This window comes from Mchenga conophoros, linkage group LG4 (genome assembly GCF_057382185.1).
Source record: "Mchenga conophoros isolate Kocher_MC1m ecotype Shallow Benthic linkage group LG4, M_conophoros_male_GT1.1, whole genome shotgun sequence".
Lineage (NCBI taxonomy): Eukaryota > Metazoa > Chordata > Actinopteri > Cichliformes > Cichlidae > Mchenga > Mchenga conophoros.
Window position 1 is genome coordinate 33,004,023 of NC_140529.1, and position 21,076 is coordinate 33,025,098.

Sequence of the window (21,076 nt, forward strand, 5' to 3'; positions counted from 1 at the left end):
ATTCTTGTAGACATTAAATTGCCTGGTATGTTAAAGTGTTTCACCTCTTAGTTATAGTAAAAGGCAAACCTGCTCCACAGTCCCAGCTGTGGGTGATAAAACTGGCATGATGCAACAAAATGGAATTTAAACTGCAGTTTTCCAACTGATATTTGTTTTGAAAGGTACATTTTTATTAGAATAATAATAATTATTCTCATTATGAGCACGTTAGCTTGGAAACTAAAAGTGAGAAAAGTTTGTACACGTCACAGGTGTTGCATTTTATCTTTATATCAAAGCACATGAACAAACCAGGACAATAGAAACTCCTTCAAACAGATTTCTGACGAGATGAAAAACAAAAAACAAAAAGAGAATGGCTCATTTATGATCAGTTAAAAGTAGCGCTGTGCTGACTCGCACTGTTGAAAGGAGCAGCTGTTCTGGGTGATTCAGAAAAAAGCTTTTGAAACAACTTTAAATGACTCCAGTCAACACGGAGCCTTTGAAAATAAGTTATTATGGCCCTGCCTGATAATGTTGTGCTAAGCAAATGTTTATCGTAAAACAAAATGTTTGCTTGCTCATATTTGTGCTGCGAGTTAAATGAAAAGATTGATAGCACTTGCTGTGATTAATGAGATGCTACTGGCAGCAAATGTTTTACTCAGCTTAATGTTAAGAATGAAAATTAAAAGAAAGCAGCCAGCACCAGTCTCTATTAAGGTAACAAAGATGCCTCTTGGTGACCATCCCCAGGCAGCCTCTGCATCTGCTGAGCTGAGCTGTCCTCGTACACCTTGAAAATAACAACACCTACATTAGAAAGCTGTTGCTCTCAGCTCTATATTCAATGCTGCCACACTGATTAGCATTCTGAGCTTGAGTGCTATTCCCTGGAATTGGTTATTGGTCTTCCTTACAAACAGACCGCACACACTTTGGGTTGGCAATCACATCTTCCCCACTCAACAGCCCCCGCGGTTTAGGTGCTCAGTTACCTCCTGTTCACGCTGCACATCAATGACTGCATGCCCAGACATGGAGAGAACACTGGGAAGTTTGCAGAAAGCATCATCATCATCAGTGATCTTTCTGTGTGATGCTGCTTAACATCAACAAAACTAAACAGGCAATCGATAAAAGGCAAAAACGGTGAAGCTGAGATGGACAGTTTTAAATTCTTGGGAATTAATTTCACAGAAAACTTGTCATGTGATCATACATCTCCACCCTGGTCGGGAAAACTCAGAATAGATAGATCATAATAGATAGAAATAGAAATTATGGGTTTTATATTATATCCGTCTGCTAGGATTGGCTGGTTAAAATCTTTATCTTAACAAGCATAAACATATACTGGAGTCTGTAACACATAACAGTGTGGGTTTAGTATTGATAGTGTTTTCTGATTTGTTTCAAATGAGCAAATATATCTCTTTTAAAATCAATATATAATATACCAGCTGCACAGATTAACTAATGAGGGACTTGTTTCAATAGGGTGAATTCATATACAGCTGTGACCCTCGTGACAATGGAGGATTAGAGTGCAGACAGCCAGGATCGCCATCTGTTATGTGAAGGCATCGGGCTTTCCCAGTGAGAGGAATTGAAATCAGCACAACAAAGGAAATCTCCAAACCTTGGCCCTTAGCTCTGCACTTCTTCTTTTTGGCTTCCATCATTAGAATAGAGGCGATATTGGCGATAACATCCAGACTGTGTGCATATGTGTTCAGGGATGAGGTACATGCTGCAGAGAAAGAAGGAAACAAAGACGTGCAGCACAGGATGAATTATTAATGAGCAGTTAGAAGTGCTAACCATCTGTGTCATAAGATACACAAATTGCTTGAGATGAAAATGTCAGATTGGTTGTTTTTTTTTCTCGTGTTCCACCCTTCTTCAGGTTCAGACACGCTCACTCTTGTGTCTCCTCCACAACGAGGGCATTCATTGAACAGGAGTCCTAATGTCTCTGACCCTAATGTCCCAAACACTCAGCTGATAGTAGACACTGCGGGAAAGTTGAGCCATACATTGATGTTTCCAAACATTAGCTGAGACTGACATTGAAGATTCAAAACATGACTTTGTATTTACACCATATAGTTCCAGGGTGTCTCCTCAATGTCTGCAAGCTTGTGCGGACCATTTTAGATGTGTTTACATACCTTTTGTTTTGGGGTTAATGAGACTTTATGGCAAATCTAAGCAGACTAGAGTGAAGTATAGTTTAAAGGAATAGTTCAAAATTTTTAGAATGAAACATAAATTAATGTTAAACTTATTATGAAGTTATAAATCCAAGGCAGTTTGATTTGGGACAACCTTCAATATACCTAACAGTATATCTGACCATTGTATTTATAATTTTTGCATTGCCCCCATAACTCTTTTATTTTTATTTTTTGTGCTTTAATCATATGGTTGTCACTACTTAACACCGTATGCTTAAATAATCAGATTAATTTATTATTCATTTAATTATCTGGTTTGAAACAAATGCAAATTCTCAAATTCTAATGACTATTTTTCTACTAGACTGGGCTCATCAGGCCGACATCAACGCCATGCATATTTAAACACTCTGAGATGAGAGTGATTTCAAAGATATCACTGTCAGCCGTGTGGGTTGTCAATTTTGATATATGTAAAGATCAGACATCAAAAATCCATTCCCTGACCTTTTTTGCATTTTTCCACTCTCTGCATTTTCATTGTACCCCACTCTCTGAATTAATTGGTTCATTAGTGAAGGCAATTAGGAGCAGAGGGTGCGAGGACAAACTCTGATGTCCTTTTAGATGTATACAAAATCATTCATCCAGCAGGTCTGAGAGCTTCCAAGCACATCTGTCATGGTCCCTTTAAAACGCTGAGCTGAGCATCTGAGACTCGCTGTGTGAAAGAGCAGCCTCCGATATGTGAACCTAAGGAAGATTTATTGAAAACAAAAGTTGAAAACTGATGGGTGTTCTACCACTTTTCCACTTTAGTGCTCAATATTTTCAGAAACTAAGGTAGAATATTTATTGATATGTACTGACGCACTTGTTCCTCTACCTACTAATGTCACTCCACTACATGTCATATGTAAATTCTGTACCTACTTAAGGTACTGAGAGAGTAGTGTTTAAGATTTTGTTTACTAGATATTAATATACTGTATAACAGTATTCTGCTGTAAGGAGAGTCCTATTGTGTAATCACAGTCTACTGGTTTGAAATTTTAAGAAAGGGCTGCTATTTATCTTAGTGCATACTTCACACCATACCCTAATGGCAGTCTGAAGTCAGTACTCTTGCTTACAATCGGTGCTTTAGCATTTGTTCTGAACACATATTTTGCAATTACTTATTTATTTAGTGCTTTTTTAGAAAGAAAACTCCAGTAGATTTTCTACTTGCTTTTGAAAACATTACTCTAAACTGTTTTTGGTAACTGTGGCACTTTACCAATCTATATTCTTCTGTCCTATCTGGCTATTTTGTAATACCTTCAGAATTTAAAGGTGTTAAAACAAAGGCTTATACAGAAGTTGAAATGGTGTCTGTTTGATACTTTGCATAAAATACATTAATTATAGCGGATTCTCAAAAACTAATAAGGTTTATTTTGAAGGTTGTTGTTTTTTAAGACAATGAGTGATGTGAAAGTGAAAACCGAAATACTAGTACGGTAGGCTGTACGTGAACATAGGAGGTGGTTTGTTTTTTCTGTGTTTAGGACGCGTCCGCCTGCGAGACCCAGAATGCTCCGCGCCGAGCAAAGATGGAAGAACCCAGCAGCTGCGGGAGAACAATGTTTTGGCTCTAGATATTAAAAAACGGACAGCTGAGGGTAAACCACGCGAGCCAAAGCAGCAGGGTCATGGTCCTGCACCGGTAAGATAAATTTATAAAATCCAACTTTGGTTACAGGGTCGGCGGGAGCTGTGTTTGAACTCCTCGTACGGGACAGACAACAAAGCGGAGCGCAGCAACGTTACCGCTAGTTAGCGGCTAAGTTAGCCGTCTCGGCTAGTCGGGCGAGCATCATTGTTCGCTGGGGTTGTGTGGGCCGTTTGTTATGGGTCATGCCCGTGTTGTCGCTCCCATCGTTTACAATCGGTTAACTGTCCGGGAAACAAAGCCAACATTTAAAGAAGCCCCTCAATAATAGCACACGATGTAAGTTGTAGTCATTTATTTCATCTTCCGACTCAAAACAGCTTTTGTCCTTGATCATTTCTCCACCTCACAGATTTAGGTTGGCTTGTGTGTACCTCTGTGGTGATACCTGCCTCTAATTCAAATATTCAAACCCAGCGTTAAGAAAAAAGTACTTAACTAACTTTGTTCAGATGCTTTGAAAGAAATGTCTCTCTTCGTATTACAGTCGTTTTCCCATTCGTATTCGCATCATTCGGCGTTTTTCTCATCGTAAATCTGCTTGCTGTTATTGCATGGCGATATTAATTATTGCCTGCTCCTGCATCACAAAGAAGGGCCCCGCAAGAGTCGTTAGCCAGATGGTTAGCCAGGGAGCTAATTTCATAGAAGACGAACGGTAGTTTTCCTAAATGTCCATATGGGAGCACACAGTTTATCTGCTTTAGCGCATTAAAAAAACCCATAGTTAAGTACTTCGACTAAGTTTGATTTACTTATTTATTTATTTTATTTACAAAGTTGGATTTTTGCTAGCTGAGTTGGTTATTTCTGCTAGCGTACCCCAAGAGGCTGCAGGCAGAAAGCACTCGCGGAGTGGTGAGAGACATGTTCAACATATAATTGTATTTTTGTCCGGTTGTATTATTATCCTGGGAATCATAATGTAAACAGACATCTTAGCAAATATTGGTAAAATTAGATTTGGATGTAAATAATGACGTTTTAACTCCTGATCTTGTTCAGATGCGTGCATTTGGCTCCAGCCTGAGTATGTTTACATGCACACTAATATCTTGGTTATGTGTTAGATGTAAACATCCCATTCTGGTTTCAGAAACTGGAAATACTACCTGGAGCTCTCTGTGATGGAACTTGCTTTGTGGTCTAGTACACGGTGGGTCAGATAATAAACGGGTCCTGTGTTCATGCATTATCCTCACTATGATCAAAACTGGCATACTAGCATGTGCTCGGATCTGTTCCCCTTGGTTGCTGTTGTTTATGTAGCAGCCACGTAATTACACCATCAGCCTTTCTAATACAGCCCGTGTGAGCTCTCGTTGATAAGCTCATTCAAATAGCATGACTGGGTCAGACAGCACCATCAAACAGATTAACATACAAGTTCAATCCTGTCCCCACTTCTCATGTTGTGACCAGAACAGCTCTGGCTGTCACCTTTTTGTCCTGTAAAATATCGAGCACGCACACAGTAATTGGGAAAAGAATTTTGCACAGTGTACCACCAGCTTATTTGCACTTGTCATTGTTCGAGACTGTAGCCTTTTGTTGACCCACAAATCGTCACTTTAATCCGACTAAGCGTCTAGTTGTGAGATCAGAGACCGTGACACCGATTCCTGTAGGCTAAGCTTAACCGGCTCCATAACTGTTGTCTATTGACTATTATTTGTATGTCCTCACATCCTGATAGCTAGTTATAGTTATCCTTTAAAGTTTATTGTGATTATGTAATATTATAGTCCTGCTGTCATTCTTTTCCTCACAGGATCACATTGATTTTCACCACATAGTTTTCCTGCCCGCCAGCCTTCACCATGAGCATCATTCAAGACAAACTAGGGAATGAATTCCTGCGCTGCAACGGGAGCATGGACTCCAGTTTTGGAGCAGGCATGATTATGTTCAGCCATCTCCCACCTGTCACCAGCTTCACACGGCTGGCTGCCCATTCCGTAATGCAGGACCTTCCACCTCAAGAAATGATCCTGAAGAAGGAGCGTGACTCCCCTGATTGCACCATGGACAACCAGGCTGGCAGCCTGGGATGTGCAGGTGTGGGAGACTATGTTCACACTATAGGTATCAAGCAGGAGAAGCTGACAGAGCACGATTATCGCTTGCCTCTCTACCCTGGTGGCCTGGTAAAGAGCACAGAGCTGCTGGAGGTGAATGTTGGTAACAACCAAGATTTATTGGTGCACGATCTCAACATGGGCAGTGTAAGTATTTCTGAGAGGATTGCAGACTGTGATTCATTTCTAGCAGTTTTGTAAGTGAGTCATACATGTGTATGATTTTTTAAAAGTTGAATTTCTTCCCATTATCAGGTTATAGATACAAATATTTTAAAAAGTCATTTAATTTATTAAAGTAATCAATGGTTTTTCTTGAAGCATTTTTGAGCCTTCGCTGGACAAAACAAGAGAACAATCACTTGCGTTATTTTCTGAACTTATTCCCCCGAATGTACCAAAACAAAGATTTGCAATAACATTTAGAAATATTGAATTTTACACCATATATAACAAAGAAATTGAGCATAAAATCCTTAATTGTTTGTGTTCTAATCATAAGTTGGGCGTTAAATCTATTGACGGCATGAAATGCAAAGTAGTTTCTCTTTCTGGTTAGAAGGGTGACGTCATCCAGCCTCGGCATGAATGAGAACGTCGTGGCGAGGACACAGCTGTCTTGTTTGAGCACGTGCTTCATTTCAGATCTCCTTTGTGTTCATTCAGATACAAATATACACATCCATGTTCTCCTAACAATAGCAAGCCGTCAGAGTTCGCCAGTGTTGTTTATGGAAAAACAGCCAATTATTGTCTTCATTGAGCAGCATTCATTTAAAATTGATGTTTAACATTTTTTGTTACACAACATTGGGAGCCTTTAGAATCCACAGATTTTCATAGCAAGTTGCAATAAAAGAGTGTTTTATAAATGTAATACTTTAAAAAAAAAAAAAAATTGCTTAATAATTATCATAAGATAGTGAAAAATATTTACATTTTACCAGATGTTTTTTTCCTTTTCTGGTAATAAACCAATGCCTACAAAATGTTGTCTTTTAAATACTCCATAGTCTAGACAAAATTGGACCCTTTTTATTTTGGTTGGACTTTCCCCAGATTGACCTAAAGACTGGGCTGATTTGAAAACAGCAGGTGCACCCACATTTGTCCCGTCAGCCTCCATATGGCAGTGAGGAGAGTAGTGTGCTTACTGGGAAAGAAATTGCAGGGCAGGAAGGCAAACAAATAGAAGAAAAGGCACTCATTTTCCTGTTCTCTGAATTAATGCCATTCGTTGCAGTGAAGTTTACTAAGAAGTTGTCATTTTGAATGTTTAGTTTGCAAAGTGTGCAGTTTCGTAAGAATAGTAGATGAAAAGTGGTGAGTTAGAGGCTGCTAAACCATAAAAGAACAATAAATTCTGCCCACTAGAACCACATCTTGCGCAATCACTTTCCAAGAGACAATTACAAGAGATTGTCCAAGCGTTTTGTTTGTTTGCATAAGCAGCAAACGTGGATCTGTTTGCGTGATAGTTTGAGACTGCAGGCCTTTAACCTTCAATCAAGTGATTTTTCTTGTCATGGCTCGCTCTCACGGCCCTCTCCCTCTCCTATTGTCATCCTCACAGCTGCCAAGTCAGTTAGAAAAGGAGCCCACTGGGAAAAAAGGTCGAAGGTCAAATGGTGATGGACAGGAGGGTAAACCAAGAAAGAAGAGAAGTGACGCAAAGGTTTGTCTTGTATTTATAAAACTGAATGCAACCATATTTTAGTTAGTCCTCATCACATCAATAATTATCACAAAGAACATACAAGTGTGCTAATTTGCTTTTGGCAGAAACAAAAAAAAAAAATGTCGGGGGGGGGGGTGCATAAAAAAATGATTGGCACAAAGTATTTTGTCTATTTCAATCAACTTTAATCAAAGCAATGCAAAGTGAAGTAATACAATCACTTTACATTTAATACAGTTTTGTTACTGGACCAGAGATTTCAATGTATTTACAAACATCTGTTTCATTTCAATTCTGTTGTGAGTTACATGGAGCTTTAAGTGCAAGTTGAGTTTAATGTTGAAAAAATAGATTATGCATTTTGAGTTAGAAGATTTTACCAATTGCAAAAAAGTGCAATATTTTTCAGACAGTGATATTTTAGATACATTCTGTAGAGAATGTATCTAGAGAAAGATGGCTAATTGTTACCCATCCCCCTCTCTCTTGTATTGTTCTATAGCAGTCAGTGATGCTGAATGCAGATGGAGGTAACCTGTCTCCAGGATCCAGGCCTCACATGTGTGAACATTGCAATGCATCCTTCAGAAGCTCCTATCATCTACGCAGACACGTTCTCATTCACACAGGTATTGTAGTGTGTCGATTTCACCACAGTGCTTAGATTTTTCTGCTCTGTGCATTTCCTTGTGGGTTATCTCAGTGGTTAGCACAATAAATACAAGGAAGGAAATGATGATGTCATTTGGCAGATGCTGCATTGGCCCATGCATCGTAGCTTATTGCTTTTCTACTGTAATATTATCTTCAAATAGTTCTTTGTCCAGTATTTACTAAGTGCTTTGGATTAATCAAATCTATTGAATTTGCTTCATTTAATAGGCAAGGCAAGGCAAGTTTATTTGTATAGCACAATTCAACAACAAGGTGATTCAAAGTGCTTTACAGAGACATTAGAAACAAGAACAAATAAAAAGCATGATTTAAAATTGAATAAAACAAGCAAATAAACTAACTAATTAACAAACAAACAAACAACAGTATATAAAATCAAAACAGATAAAATCAGAACAGTAGATAAAATCAGTAGTTAAATGTAAGTTTTGAAATTTAAGCTTAAAGTGTGGATTTGGTGCTTTATTCAAATGCAGCTGAGAACAGGTGAGTCTTCAACCTGGATTTAAATAAACTGAGTGTTTCAGCTGATCTGAGGCTTTCTGGGAGTTTGTTCCAGATATAAGGAGCATAAAAGCTGAATGCAGCTTCTCCGTGTCTGGTTCTGACTCTGGGAACTGATAAAAGACCGGATCCAGATGACCTGAGGGATCTGGATGGTTCATACTGGGTCAGGAGGTCATTGATGTATTTTGGTCCTAAACCATTCAGAGCTTTATAGGCCAGCATCAGAACTTTAAAGTCTATCCTCTGACGGACAGGCAGCCAGTGTAAGGACCTCAGAGCTGGACCGATGTGGTTCACTTTTTTGGTCTTAGTGAGGACTCGAGCAGCAGAGTTCTGAATGAGCTGTAGTTGTCTGACTGATTTTTTAGGTAGACCTGTAAAGATGCTGTTACAGTAATCAAGCCTACTAAAGATGAATGCATGGACTAGTTTTTCCAGGTCCTGTTGAGACATCAGATCTTTTATCCTTGATATATTCTTGAGGTGATAGTAAGCTGACTTTGTTATTGTCTTAATGTGTTTTTCTAAGTTTAGGTCTGCATCCATCACTACACCCAAATTTCTCGCCTGGTTTGTGGTTTTTAGATGTATAGATTGAAGTTCTCTGGTGACCTGTAATCGTTTTTCTTTGGCGCCAAAGACTATTACCTCAGTTTTGTTTTTGTTTAGCTGGAGAAAATTGTGGCACAACCAGTCATTGATTTCCTCAATGCATTTACCAAGAGCCTGTACAGGGCCTCGGTCTCCTGGTGACATTGTGATATATATTTGTGTGTCATCTGCATAGCTGTGATAGTTTATTTTGTTGTTGTTTATAATCTGTGCCAGTGGGAGCATGTAGATGTTAAACAGAAGGGGTCCCAAGATGGAACCTTGGGGAACTCCACATGTGATACTTGTCTGCTCAGATGTGAAGTTACCTATTGATACAAAGTATTTCCTGTTTTCTACGTATGTTTTGAACCAGTTTAGTACAGTTCCTGAAAGACCTGTCCAGTTCTCCAGTCGTTTGAGTAATATGTTGTGGTCAACTGTATCAAATGCTGCACTGAGATCCAGTAAAACTAGGACTGACATTTTTCCACTGTCTGTATTCAGACATATGTCATTAAACACTTTGGTCAGAGCGGTTTCAGTGCTGTGGTTCTGTCTAAAACCTGACTGGAAGGCATCGTAGCAATTATTCTGTTTTAAGAAGTAACTGAGCTGTTGAGAAACTGCTTTTTCAATGATCTTACTTAAAAACGGGAGATTTGAGATCGGCCTGTAGTTGTTCATTTGTGTCTTGTCAAGATTGTCCTTTTTCAGTATAGGTTTGATTACAGCAGTTTTTAGTGATTCTGGAAACACACCTGATAATAAAGAAAAGTTGACGATCTGTAACAGGTCTGACTCTAAAGTCTTTGAGACCTTTTTGAACAAACTTGTTGGCAGGACATCTAAACAGCAGGAGGAGTTGTTCAGTTGACCTAAGATGTCCTCCAGGTCTTTGCTGTTAATAGGTTGAAACTGTTTCATGGTGTTTAAACAGTTTTTTGGTGGACACAGTACATATCCTGGATCTGCTGTTGATGTACCAATTGCTTGTCTAATTTTTTGGATTTTTTCAGTGAAGAATTTGGCAAAGTCATTGCAGGCCATGGTCGAATGAAGTTCAGCTGCCACTGACACAGGAGGGTTTGTTAGCCTGTCAACTGTAGAAAATAATAATAGAGGTTATCCCAGGCCATGAGCTTCACTGCTATCCTAACATTCAGGTTGTTTTAGATGCTCTTTGTTCGTGAAAGGCAAACACAAATATGATGCGAGGCCTATCCTCTACCTGTACAGCCTTTTATCACTACTCATCATAGGGGAACCCATGCCTTTTTTCTATAATTAAGCTTAATTGTAAATGTGTTGTTTGCTGCTTACAAGGGCACATGATCGCACTAGCTGCCACTTCTAAATTAAATCCATCTTCTTTTAAGGTTTTGTATTACAGTTTCTGGTTACAATAAAGCTTAATCCATTTGCTGATTGAAGTTCCTGTAAATAAAAATAAAATCCCTGTATGTGTGCATAAGTGCACATGCTGGTTAATCTTTCTGTCTCGTTATCAAGTAAAATATAATTTGGCTCCTCCAGACCTTGTCTGAGAAATGTTTTATTTCCTTTGTTTGCTCTTTGTCTGAATGTTTAGCTGTGGTGTGATAAATGTATCGTCATAGACGATAGAAAATTGATTAAAAGAGCAGGCCAGGAGCTAGTGTTAATGTGCCAGATCTCCTTTAGGGTGTACAGAGAGAAAACCCAAATTTCTATTGTAGAATTTGATGTGGAAGATCATCCCTGAAGTGCTAAGTGCAGAAGGGGCAGATTTTAGGAGTTTTCTGTTGAGGAGTCCAAGCTTTAAGGTGGCACATTTGATGAGGAGCATACCATAAGCATTATGTCATTAATGGGATTTTTGCTTCGTGAGTTAATCTACAGAGGTAAGGCTGACAATGCAGAGTTCTACTACACACTTAAGGTGTACCTTACATATCTCCCCATCCGTCCACTTTGTGTCACTTAATTGTGTCCGTATCATGGATTGTGTGTACCAACATGAGGTGGGTCTAAAGCGCAGAAGTTTTTGACCTGCACAAACATCCAGCTGATTCTCCAAATTTTCCTCCTTCCTTGAAAATGAAATTCACATTTAGTGTTTTGGCTTAATGGAGGTACACTAGTGGAGATTGCAGAGGCATAAGTACAAGAGGTCAGATCAGGACTTCCACAGCACTTTCTAAAAGTGGCAGGTGTGCTGAAAGTCACTCTGTATTTTCAGGAAGAGGATTTTTAAGTTGAGATTTGAATAAATTTAAATTGAGAATGGTCTTTGATTTTTGTGCGCTGCTTCCTTTTTAATAAACAGACCTCATACATGCCTTTTATAAAAAGAAAAGTTAGAGAAGAAGTTTTTCTTTCTCTCTTCCTTAAAACAATGGGCTTTACTCTAAGAGGCAAAATTGAGAGAATAAGGTATGGTAAGCACCTCTGAAATCCAGTGCCGTGTGTTGCAATAGCAGTGACACACCCACACACACACATTTTGTGTTGAGTGAGCCAGGTATTTGTTCAAGCTGCCAGACTGCCAAAGTTGAATAAACACCTTTATGACACACAGACGGCTTGTAAATACTGTCCTCAATTGCGTAAGTTGTGCATGGGTACGTGTTATGTGTATATCCTGCTTTAAAGAACTATATCACATGAGTTATTATAACATCACAGTGATCATGTGATCTTATTTCAGGTGAAAGACCCTTTAGATGCACTCAGTGCAACATGAGTTTCATTCAGAAGTACCTTCTCCAGCGACACGAGAAAATCCACAGTGGTGAGTAATTTATGACAACTAATCATATGACCCAGGGGCCTAATGCAAACTCGAGTCATTATGTGTTTTTTACCACACTAAAGGATGACTAACCTATAGAGTGTCTGTTTTTGTGTAACAGGAGAGAAGCCATTTAGCTGTGACCAGTGCAACATGCGGTTTATTCAGAAATACCACATGGAAAGACACAAAAGGACGCACAGTGGAGAAAAGCCGTACAGATGTGAGACCTGCCAACAGGTTTGTGAACTAATTAAAGCCTCCTCTTTGCTATCCATCAAAAGGGTTTATTGGTACTGTTGTTATTTTAAAATAAGTTGAGTCATTTTTAAATGCAACTCGTGTTGTTTCAGTATTTTTCTCGGACAGACCGACTGCTTAAGCACAAGCGAACCTGTGGAGAAGCCATAAAGAAGGGGCTGGATCCTGGCATGATGGACTTGAGTTGTGTAGAAATGGGTAATGGCAGCTATGGGATCACTCAGGGAAATGCTGGGAGTGGCGGTAGGAAGAGGGGAAGGTCTAAAAATTCTGGAGAGGGAGGGGAGCGCAAAAAGAAGAAGGGAGATGGAGGGGGGTTGAGGGCATCCCACATGCATGGGGCTGTATCTGGAGGCTATACTATCCATGAATACTCACTGGAGAATCAAGCGGTTTCTTCCTCTACTGAGCCAGACCCTAGAATGCAACAAGGCCACAACGGCCAAGCTCCAAAGATGGCATTCAAAAAGGCCAATCGTAAGGGCTTGGATAAAGCAGGTCTGGGACAGGTCAAAGCAGGTACGTTGGAGCAGGGTGGGGGTATGGATGGCCTTGGGCTCCTGCAGGGTAATGGGGCTAAAGTCGGACCCGCCAGCAGCAATTACGATGACGCCATGCAGTTTCTGAAGAAGCGTCGCTACCTTCAAGCAGCAAACAATGCAAACGCCTCGGGACCTCCTGTAGCTGGAGGATCTAGCACTGAGTATGATGTAAGCATCCACTTGTCTTCCCAGCCTTCTGTAATCCAGGGTGGCATTTCTGGTGTAATGGACAGCGATGCTTCTCTTAGTCTTGACAAGTCAGGGATCCCTGATGAAGTGTTGCAGAGTCTGCTGGACCATTATGCCCAGAAACCTGATAACTCACACCAGGATGTTCACTTCGACATCAATGACCAACATGTGGCACTGAACCCTACCACATCTGATGGTGCTGACATCAGCCACAACACCAACACACCCAGCCCATCAGGAGACAAGACTGTGATGATGCACGAATACTCCCGCTTCCTGCTGCAAGCTTTGGAGCGCACCAGCCACAGTGCAGGCTTCCCTCTGGGACCTCCTGCCTCAGGACCCTTCACTGGTTCCCACCCAGGAAATCCCATCTACGCTGACAAGAACATCTACACTACGTCCCCACTGGAGTGCGGGTTTGGCCAGTCGCTGCCTTCGCTGTCCTCCTCTGTGCCAAAGTCTCACTTTGCGATGCTGACAGGCTCCTCACCACAGCACAGCTTCCACCTGGGCAGCCTGGAGGCCTCCACACACCAGCAGCTCACCCCTTCTCAGGAGCTCACCGAACAGATGGAGAAACAGCACTCCTCCACTCCCCCTTCATCCTACCAGATCAGCCCATCTGACCTGAGTAGCCAGAAGGACCACCCGCCTGTCAAAAATGGTACAGCGGCAGCCTACCCTCTGGCCCCCTCGCAGGATCTGGCCTCTCTGGACTCCTCTAAGCCTTCCTACCAGATTGAAAACTTTGCCCAGGCCTTTGGCTCCCAGTTTAAGTCAGATGGCAGAGGCTTGTCTTACGGCACTGACTCTGGCAGGGAGGTGGATCACAGGATACGGACACCTGTGTCTGAATTCTCAGGGTATAGTAGTTTGTTATCTGATGTCAATGAGCCAGTAAGTACAGGTTCCAAAACTCCGACAAGCCAAAGCTACAGATGAGAGCCTGAGAACGAGTAAATGCTCTGTTGTTAAAGTTGATGTCCTTATTTTAATTTTTCAGTGCTCCTATTTTATTATTATTATTGTTATTTTTTTAAGTGACATCTATATTTTAATTATACTGATGCTTTGTCTTTGTGCCCACTCCTCTTCCTGCAATGAGCCTGGAAGGCTTCCTGCAAATGCAAGTTTTTTATTATTCTTTTTTTTTAAGTATCTGTAATTTTAAGTTAAATATGTACTTTACTGTTTATTCTGGTCACATTAGTGACATTAGGTTTGGTCATTAATTATGAACTTTTTCAGTAAGTGTAGGGTAAGAGCCAGACGTATTTCTTTTTCAACGAGCTGAAGTGTTTGAGCAATCAACTTTACAACATAGAAATAACCACGATGGCAGGGATTAGCCCAGAATAAAACTAGCAAAAAAAACAAAACAAAATAAAACGTGTTTGTCTGTTACAAGGTTAAAGTATTACTCAGGAAAAAGTGAGAAAGGAGAGGCTTACGAGGTGCAGTGAGCACTCTTTTCAGAAGTGTAAATTTGCGACTTCAAAGATGATATTTCTTATGTTTTATTACTTGTTGAATGAGTGTGACATAAACTGACTGCTGCCAGCTCACTTGAACACTGAGAACACTTTCTACTTGGCTATATAGAGATTATGGTACTTTAATGTCAATGTGAAACTCATGTTTGCTTCAATAAGGGCCATATATAAATACATATATCTATATATATATATTTATAAAAATATATATTATGTAAAAGAACAGTTTTAATCATTCTGGGCATCTTCCAATCCAAATTGAGGAAGAAAGGGGGCTGGTTCAGGGGTCAAATGTTGTCCTTGGTGTATTTTTGGAGAACAAAAATGATGTTAAGGCTTTTCTTTGGCCAATAGAGGTTGCTGTTGGACAGCGATAGAATGGCCTTCCCCTTTTCCTCTTCTGTTCTTCCTCTTATTTCAATTAGCACTTTGAACCGATTTCTTACATTGAGTAAAGTACCACGTCGGATCAAGGAAGCTCAAACATCAGACATGTTGTATGCAGATGGGGGTTCTTGGGGCTGAGCATATGGGATGAGGGGAGGGTTGATATGGGAAAACTGGGATTTGATCTTTCTCCTCCTGTTTTTAGGGAGGGGTTAGAAATGCTAATATTTAATTGGGATAATGTAAATGTAATTCAAACCCCCTAGTTTTAGTTTGACTTGTTACTCGAGTTTATCAGCTTTGCTTTCATATTGACTTTAATGACAAAATGTGATAGTGATCAAGTATTTCTTCAGCTCAGAAACATGTATACACATAGAGAAATATGTTGTATACATTTAGAGCTTTTGCTTGTGCTGGCAGTACCAAGCCTGTTTGTCCTGTTAGAAATTGGGTGCCTATTCCTTAGAAGTACAGCAACAAAATATTGTCTCGTAAATGTTTAATGTAATTTCTCGCTGGTTTGGAAATGTACTTTATGTAAAGACAACAACATAACAATAACTGCGCTGTCTTCCATAGAAACGACTGGCCCCGAATGCTGGAAATTATATCACTTTGCTGACCGAGTCGCTGAACCCCTTTGTGCCCTAATGGCCTCATTTAAGCAATCATCAAACATGGCAGACTGAATGCAATGCTGTAATATCTGAAATAATATGTTGCCATGTTGAGGCAAGAATTTGCCTCACGTATACCTCATATCACAGTAATCCAGGGACAAAAGGAGTGACGGTGTGACGTATGTAGCAGAAATGCTGTTGTGTGTGGAAAAACGTCATGATTCTGTGCGACTGTTTTAAAACATTTGTGTACATGACATTTGTACATGTGACCCATTAAGATGCTGTTTCTGTAAATGTCTCTTGCCAACCAGTGTTCAGTCTCTTAAGTTCAACCTCCTCTCGCCCTCACATCTTATTTTTGCCATATTGTTTCGGTGTTCTTGTTTACAAAAAATGTACGAAACACTACACATTACTGAATTGTTACCCCTGTATAAAATTAATTTTGCTACCCTTTTTTTTTTTTTTTTTAATAACAGCCAGATGTTTGCAGCTGATATCTTTCACTTTTATGTTCTTTCAAGTTCATGTGACACATTTCGCGAGGTTGATTGTCCAACGAATTAAGAACTGACAGTAGGAGAAAAATAATAAAAATTGTTACCAAGAAAACTGATTTGTTTCAAAGTTCTTATCAAATGTGTAGTTACTCATAATGAAGATCTTGGCACATTAGTGTAGTATAATGTATAAGAGGCTTACTAACGCTAGATAGAAAGATAGACATCACCATCTAGTGACAGCAAGCAGTTCTTTAAATAACTCATTTCTTTGGAAGGGGTGGGGCGGGAGTTGCATAAACAGCACAGACTCTAAAATGAGTTTGATAGATCATGTGTTTGTGACTATATGATTGTCATTTTTGACAAAGCATATAATAATTAAGGCTGGATCAGGTGACAAAGGTTTCTTCCTGTTGAAGGGGAGTTTTTCCTTTCCACTGTCAACAAAATACTTGTTCATAGGGGGTCATCTGATTGTTGGGCTTTTCTCTTTATTATTGTAGTGTCTTTACAATATAAAGCACCTTGAGGCCACTGTTGTTGTGACTTGGGACTACATAAATAAAATTGAATTAAATTGTGTTCAGGAAACAGATTTGTAACCAGTGAGTTCCTAAGGAGGCCTAATGGGAAGATTAGTTTGCTATTTGTTAATGAAAGATGAATCAGATTACATTCGATACACTGGTGTACATACACTCACGGGACACAGGTTGCCAGTAAATGGACTGATTCTTATGTAGCACTTTTCTACTCTCCCGGAGTACTCGAAACGCTGTATACAACATGCCCCATTCACACAACCACTTCTAAACTCAAGTGCAAACTAATAAATATTCACACACATTCACACCCCGATGAACACATCGGAGGGCAACTTGGGGTTAGTATCTTGCCCAAGGATGTTTGGAATGCAGACTGGAATTGAACCACGAACCGTCCACTCAGTAGCGGATCTGCTCTAACACCTGAGCCACACTCACCCCAGTACCAGGTTGGACCCACTTTTGCCTTCAGAACTTCTTTAATTCTTTGTGGTATAGATTCAACAAGGTGCAGCTTTAATCTGAGATGTTGGTCCAGGTTGACATGATGGTATCACAGTCCATTCATGATGGAACGCAGGTTTTCATGTTTATGCAACATTCTGACCTTTTAATCCAAATCCTGCATCAGGTTGCGAAACAACAGACCAGCTAACATTTTTCCAGTCTTCTGTTGTTCAGTTTTGGTGAGCCTGTGGAAACCACAGCCTCAGCTATCTGTTCTTAGCTGACGGGAGTGGCACCCATGTGGTCTGATGCTGGAGCCCATCTACTTTAAGGTTCAAAATGTGGTGTGTTTAGAGATGCTCTTCTGCATATGTTGGTTTTAATGTTTGAGTTACTTTTACCTTACTAACAGCTTAAAATGGTCGGGCCATTCTTGTCTGACATCAACAAAGTGTTTTCAACTAGAGAACTGCCGCTTGCTGGACATTTTATTTTTTGGACCCTTCTCTATAAACCGTAGAAATGTTTGTTTGGGTAAATCCCCAAAATATCGTCAATTTCTCAAATACACAGACCATTCCATCAGGTAACAACAACATCAAAGTCACTTTTATGACCTTTCTTTTCCATTTTGTTGCTTGCTTTGAACTTCGGCAGGTTGTGTTGACCATGGCTATATGCCTAAATCCACTCAGCTGCTGCCGTGTGATTGGCTGATTACACATTTGAGGTAACAAGAAGTTGAACAGGTGTACCTAACAAAGTAGCTGGTGAGCATATATGACAGAAAAAAAAAGGAAAAGCAGCAGTAAATGTAAATCGTGTTTTGTGGACAATTGAAGAATCCTTTTACTTCTGCTCGTCCACATTTGTCACTTTCCGTGACAGCTTAAATGACATGGCACGGATTGTTTTAAATGCCACGAACATTCAAAACTATACTTACTTTGACTGGGTTACAAACATCTGTGTGTTATTGATGATAGACTACTGTGGAAGTAAATGGATTCGAGGCACTGTGTGCTTCAGATGAGAATAACCTTTAACTTTACCTCAGGGGAGGGTGATACTTTTCATTTCCCCCTTATTACCTATGAGGGGAATTAAACTGCTTCCTTATATAGAAATGGGAACCAGACTGTTTTTCTGTCACCACAAACAAAACTTAGCTGACTTCTAGGTGAAGTTTACCTAGGTTATGTTGTCCACACCCAGACTTACTAGCTCCATCTTGTTAATAAATTACTGGATTTTCTATCAAACAATGACAGATGTTCCCATTCAGTTGATTTATTTCAAACTTTGACGTTACCATAGGGTCATTATTGATGCTGAATTGTTGAAAGGAAGACCTAAATGTTGAAGCAATGAATTTGTGGGCAGAAGTGATTAAATTTTATTAGTAAAGTCATGTGTTGCTCGGAAAAGCAGTAACCTACAGCATTGTTGCGTTTGGCTGAACAGTTGTTAACCCTGTGGGAAGGTTGGCAAACAGGCTGTGAACTCTGTCCTATGTGCTCTTGTTGACTCCTCCTGCTTTCAGAGGATGCAGATCTGTTGGAAGGGTGGATGAGAGAGTGACGTGCATGATGTTCTTATCTGTAGAGCTGAGAAATGGCCGCCTATTGCATTGTGTACTCAGTGAGATAGCGTATGGGGAAATACAGCAATAAAGAGAGGGAGTGAGTTTTAAAGAGGCTGTTTGTTCTGTGGCTGTCTCCTTCACAGCGACAGATCATAATGACTTTGGGGACTCAGGTGTTCCTCGTGTCCATATTTCAGGTTTGAGAATAGGATGAACAGATCCCTACAAAGAAAAGAAAGAAAACAAATAGTCACTGTACAAATCTGACGTTTGTTTTGTAAAGGACAAATACACCAAATTATGTTAGAAAGCAAGCAACGCTACATGAAAGCTAGAGTTTGATTTTAGGGTATAGCTGTTTTTGTGAAAGTACTACTTCAGCTCGTGTTCTGTAAAATAATCATGTGTGTGATTATTAGGGCTGCATTGACAGATCAGTGAATGTCCTCATGTTTCTTGTGAGACTCACATGTTGATGTAAATCACAATGTAGGAGGGATGCCAATTCAGTGTGTCCCCACATAAAGAGGGACACCTAGTCACCATATGAAGACACTGCGGTAAATGTCCTTGTGAGGAGAGTCGTGGTGCTGGATGCCAGTCACTGTTGAATTTCTTGTGGTTCTAGCTTTTGTTTGGTAGTTTTGTGCCTGCTGCTTTTTGATCTCACCACTTGTTTTTAGATTGGGCTCCTGCACAGGAAGTATATTCTAAAATGCAATATATTTCCCCTCTTTGCTGTGTGAATTACCTATTTGCTTCTTCTGCCTCTCTGCTTTGTCAGTTTTAATCATTTGCATCAGGACTAGAATAAAAAAATGAAACGTGGTTAATGTGCAAACACAGTTAAGTTGACAATGATATGCTTTGATGCCAGCTCTTCAAATGTTTTCTTCATTTCGGGAACCCTAGAGGAAATCTTCAACCGGAAAATAAAAAGAAGGATAAATAAGTAAATCATTGCACGCTATTAAGAAAGGCTCACCTTTTACCAGAACCCAGCTCTGAAATAAGACACTTTGTGTCAACTCTAAAAGGCTCCTCATGCCAGGCTGAAAATTAACATAAGGTACTGGAAAATGTTGCAATGTGAGTATTTGCATGAGATAAGAATGAGGTCGTTAAGGTGTGTGTGTGTTTATGCACTGCTGGATATTTGGTATGGCTTTCATTGAGGAGTGTTTGAGAGCAGAGCCATATAAACTGAGCAGTTGGAGCATGAAGAATATGAAGAAGGAGAATGTGAATCTAACTGGAAAACTGACCATCTTAAGGTCTGATAAAGGCATTTTCTTTTCAAACAAAACAAAATTACTGCCTCAATAAAGTGTAAGCATTTAAATACGGTCACTGAAACTCGTAACATGAGCAATAGTAGTGCTACACACTTATTAATCTCGTAACTGAAATTATGGCACCATCGTTCACACTCTACAACTACAGAAGACAATAAAGACAATAAAATGTTCCTGCTCAGTTTCCTTAAGATAGAAACTTAAGGAAACTTTTTTATCTTTATAGTTGATCTATCTGCTTCCATAGTTCAGCAGTGTGTCATCCACAATTACCCAACAGTAGTAACGGCATCGCTGGTGTAATATAACGGTAACAATGCACGTCTCATGCCTCACTTCCGGAACAAAAAATGAAAAGCTGCAATAAATTTTCCAACGATGAGCTTTTTCAAGGCGGTATAAATTAGTAGCCGTGGCCTTGATACTGTAAAATGTGAAAATCAGTGCTGGCTCAGAATGAGAAAGGTCAAGCTGTTCCAGATCTCTTTGTAGGTGTTATACAGGGATCCTTGACCGCAACTATTTTCAGCCATTAAAAGTTAGCAGAGTTGTGGAGTTCTTGTGACAGAGCTATGGAAACGTGGTTCTGTGGAAGAAGAATGTTATTTATGTAGTGTGGGTTTGTTTTTTTTTATGTTGTAAATTTGAATGCACAGGCTTCCTGGAACGTTAGCATTTTATTAGAGACATGTCAACAGGTAATTATGTTGTATGTGCCACAGAGGACTTTATGGCCACCTGAAGAAGGATTTATTGATCAAGATTCTTAATTAGTTGATATCGGTCTGAATTTCACATCAATAACAGATCAAAGGATGAGTCTTTGGCACTTGCGACTCAAGATTTCCACATAAAATAAAAGCAGTGGATTTTCTGTAGTCATCACATAAGCAGCCCATGTTAAGGATTACATATGATAGTCAGTGACAGTCACAGAAATCACTTTTGAAATTTTCACTTAAATAGAGTTTTCGTCGCTCTGTCTTAAGACATCCAGTCATCACTTTAAATGCATG

General features: G+C 39.7%; 1 protein-coding gene across 3 annotated transcripts; it reads left to right on the plus strand.

The window, feature by feature from the left end:
- Nucleotides 1–3,748: 3,748 nt before the first annotated feature.
- Nucleotides 3,749–16,297, plus strand: znf281a (zinc finger protein 281a). 3 transcript variants are annotated; one of them, XM_085271925.1, is made up of 7 exons: nt 3,749–3,873; nt 5,651–6,104; nt 7,531–7,632; nt 8,138–8,264; nt 12,098–12,181; nt 12,303–12,421; nt 12,535–16,297. In XM_085271925.1, exons 2-7 carry the CDS (start codon nt 5,700–5,702, stop codon nt 14,119–14,121), a joined length of 2,424 nt encoding a protein of 807 aa, XP_085128051.1. In that variant the 5' UTR covers nt 3,749–3,873; nt 5,651–5,699; the 3' UTR covers nt 14,122–16,297. The 3 variants fall into 3 exon arrangements, with proteins under 3 accessions (XP_085128051.1, XP_085128053.1, XP_085128052.1); XM_085271927.1 differs by having other exon boundaries at nt 8,141–8,264; XM_085271926.1 differs by lacking the exon at nt 3,749–3,873 and adding an exon at nt 3,896–4,158.
- The last annotated feature ends 4,779 nt before the right edge of the window (nt 16,298–21,076 follow it).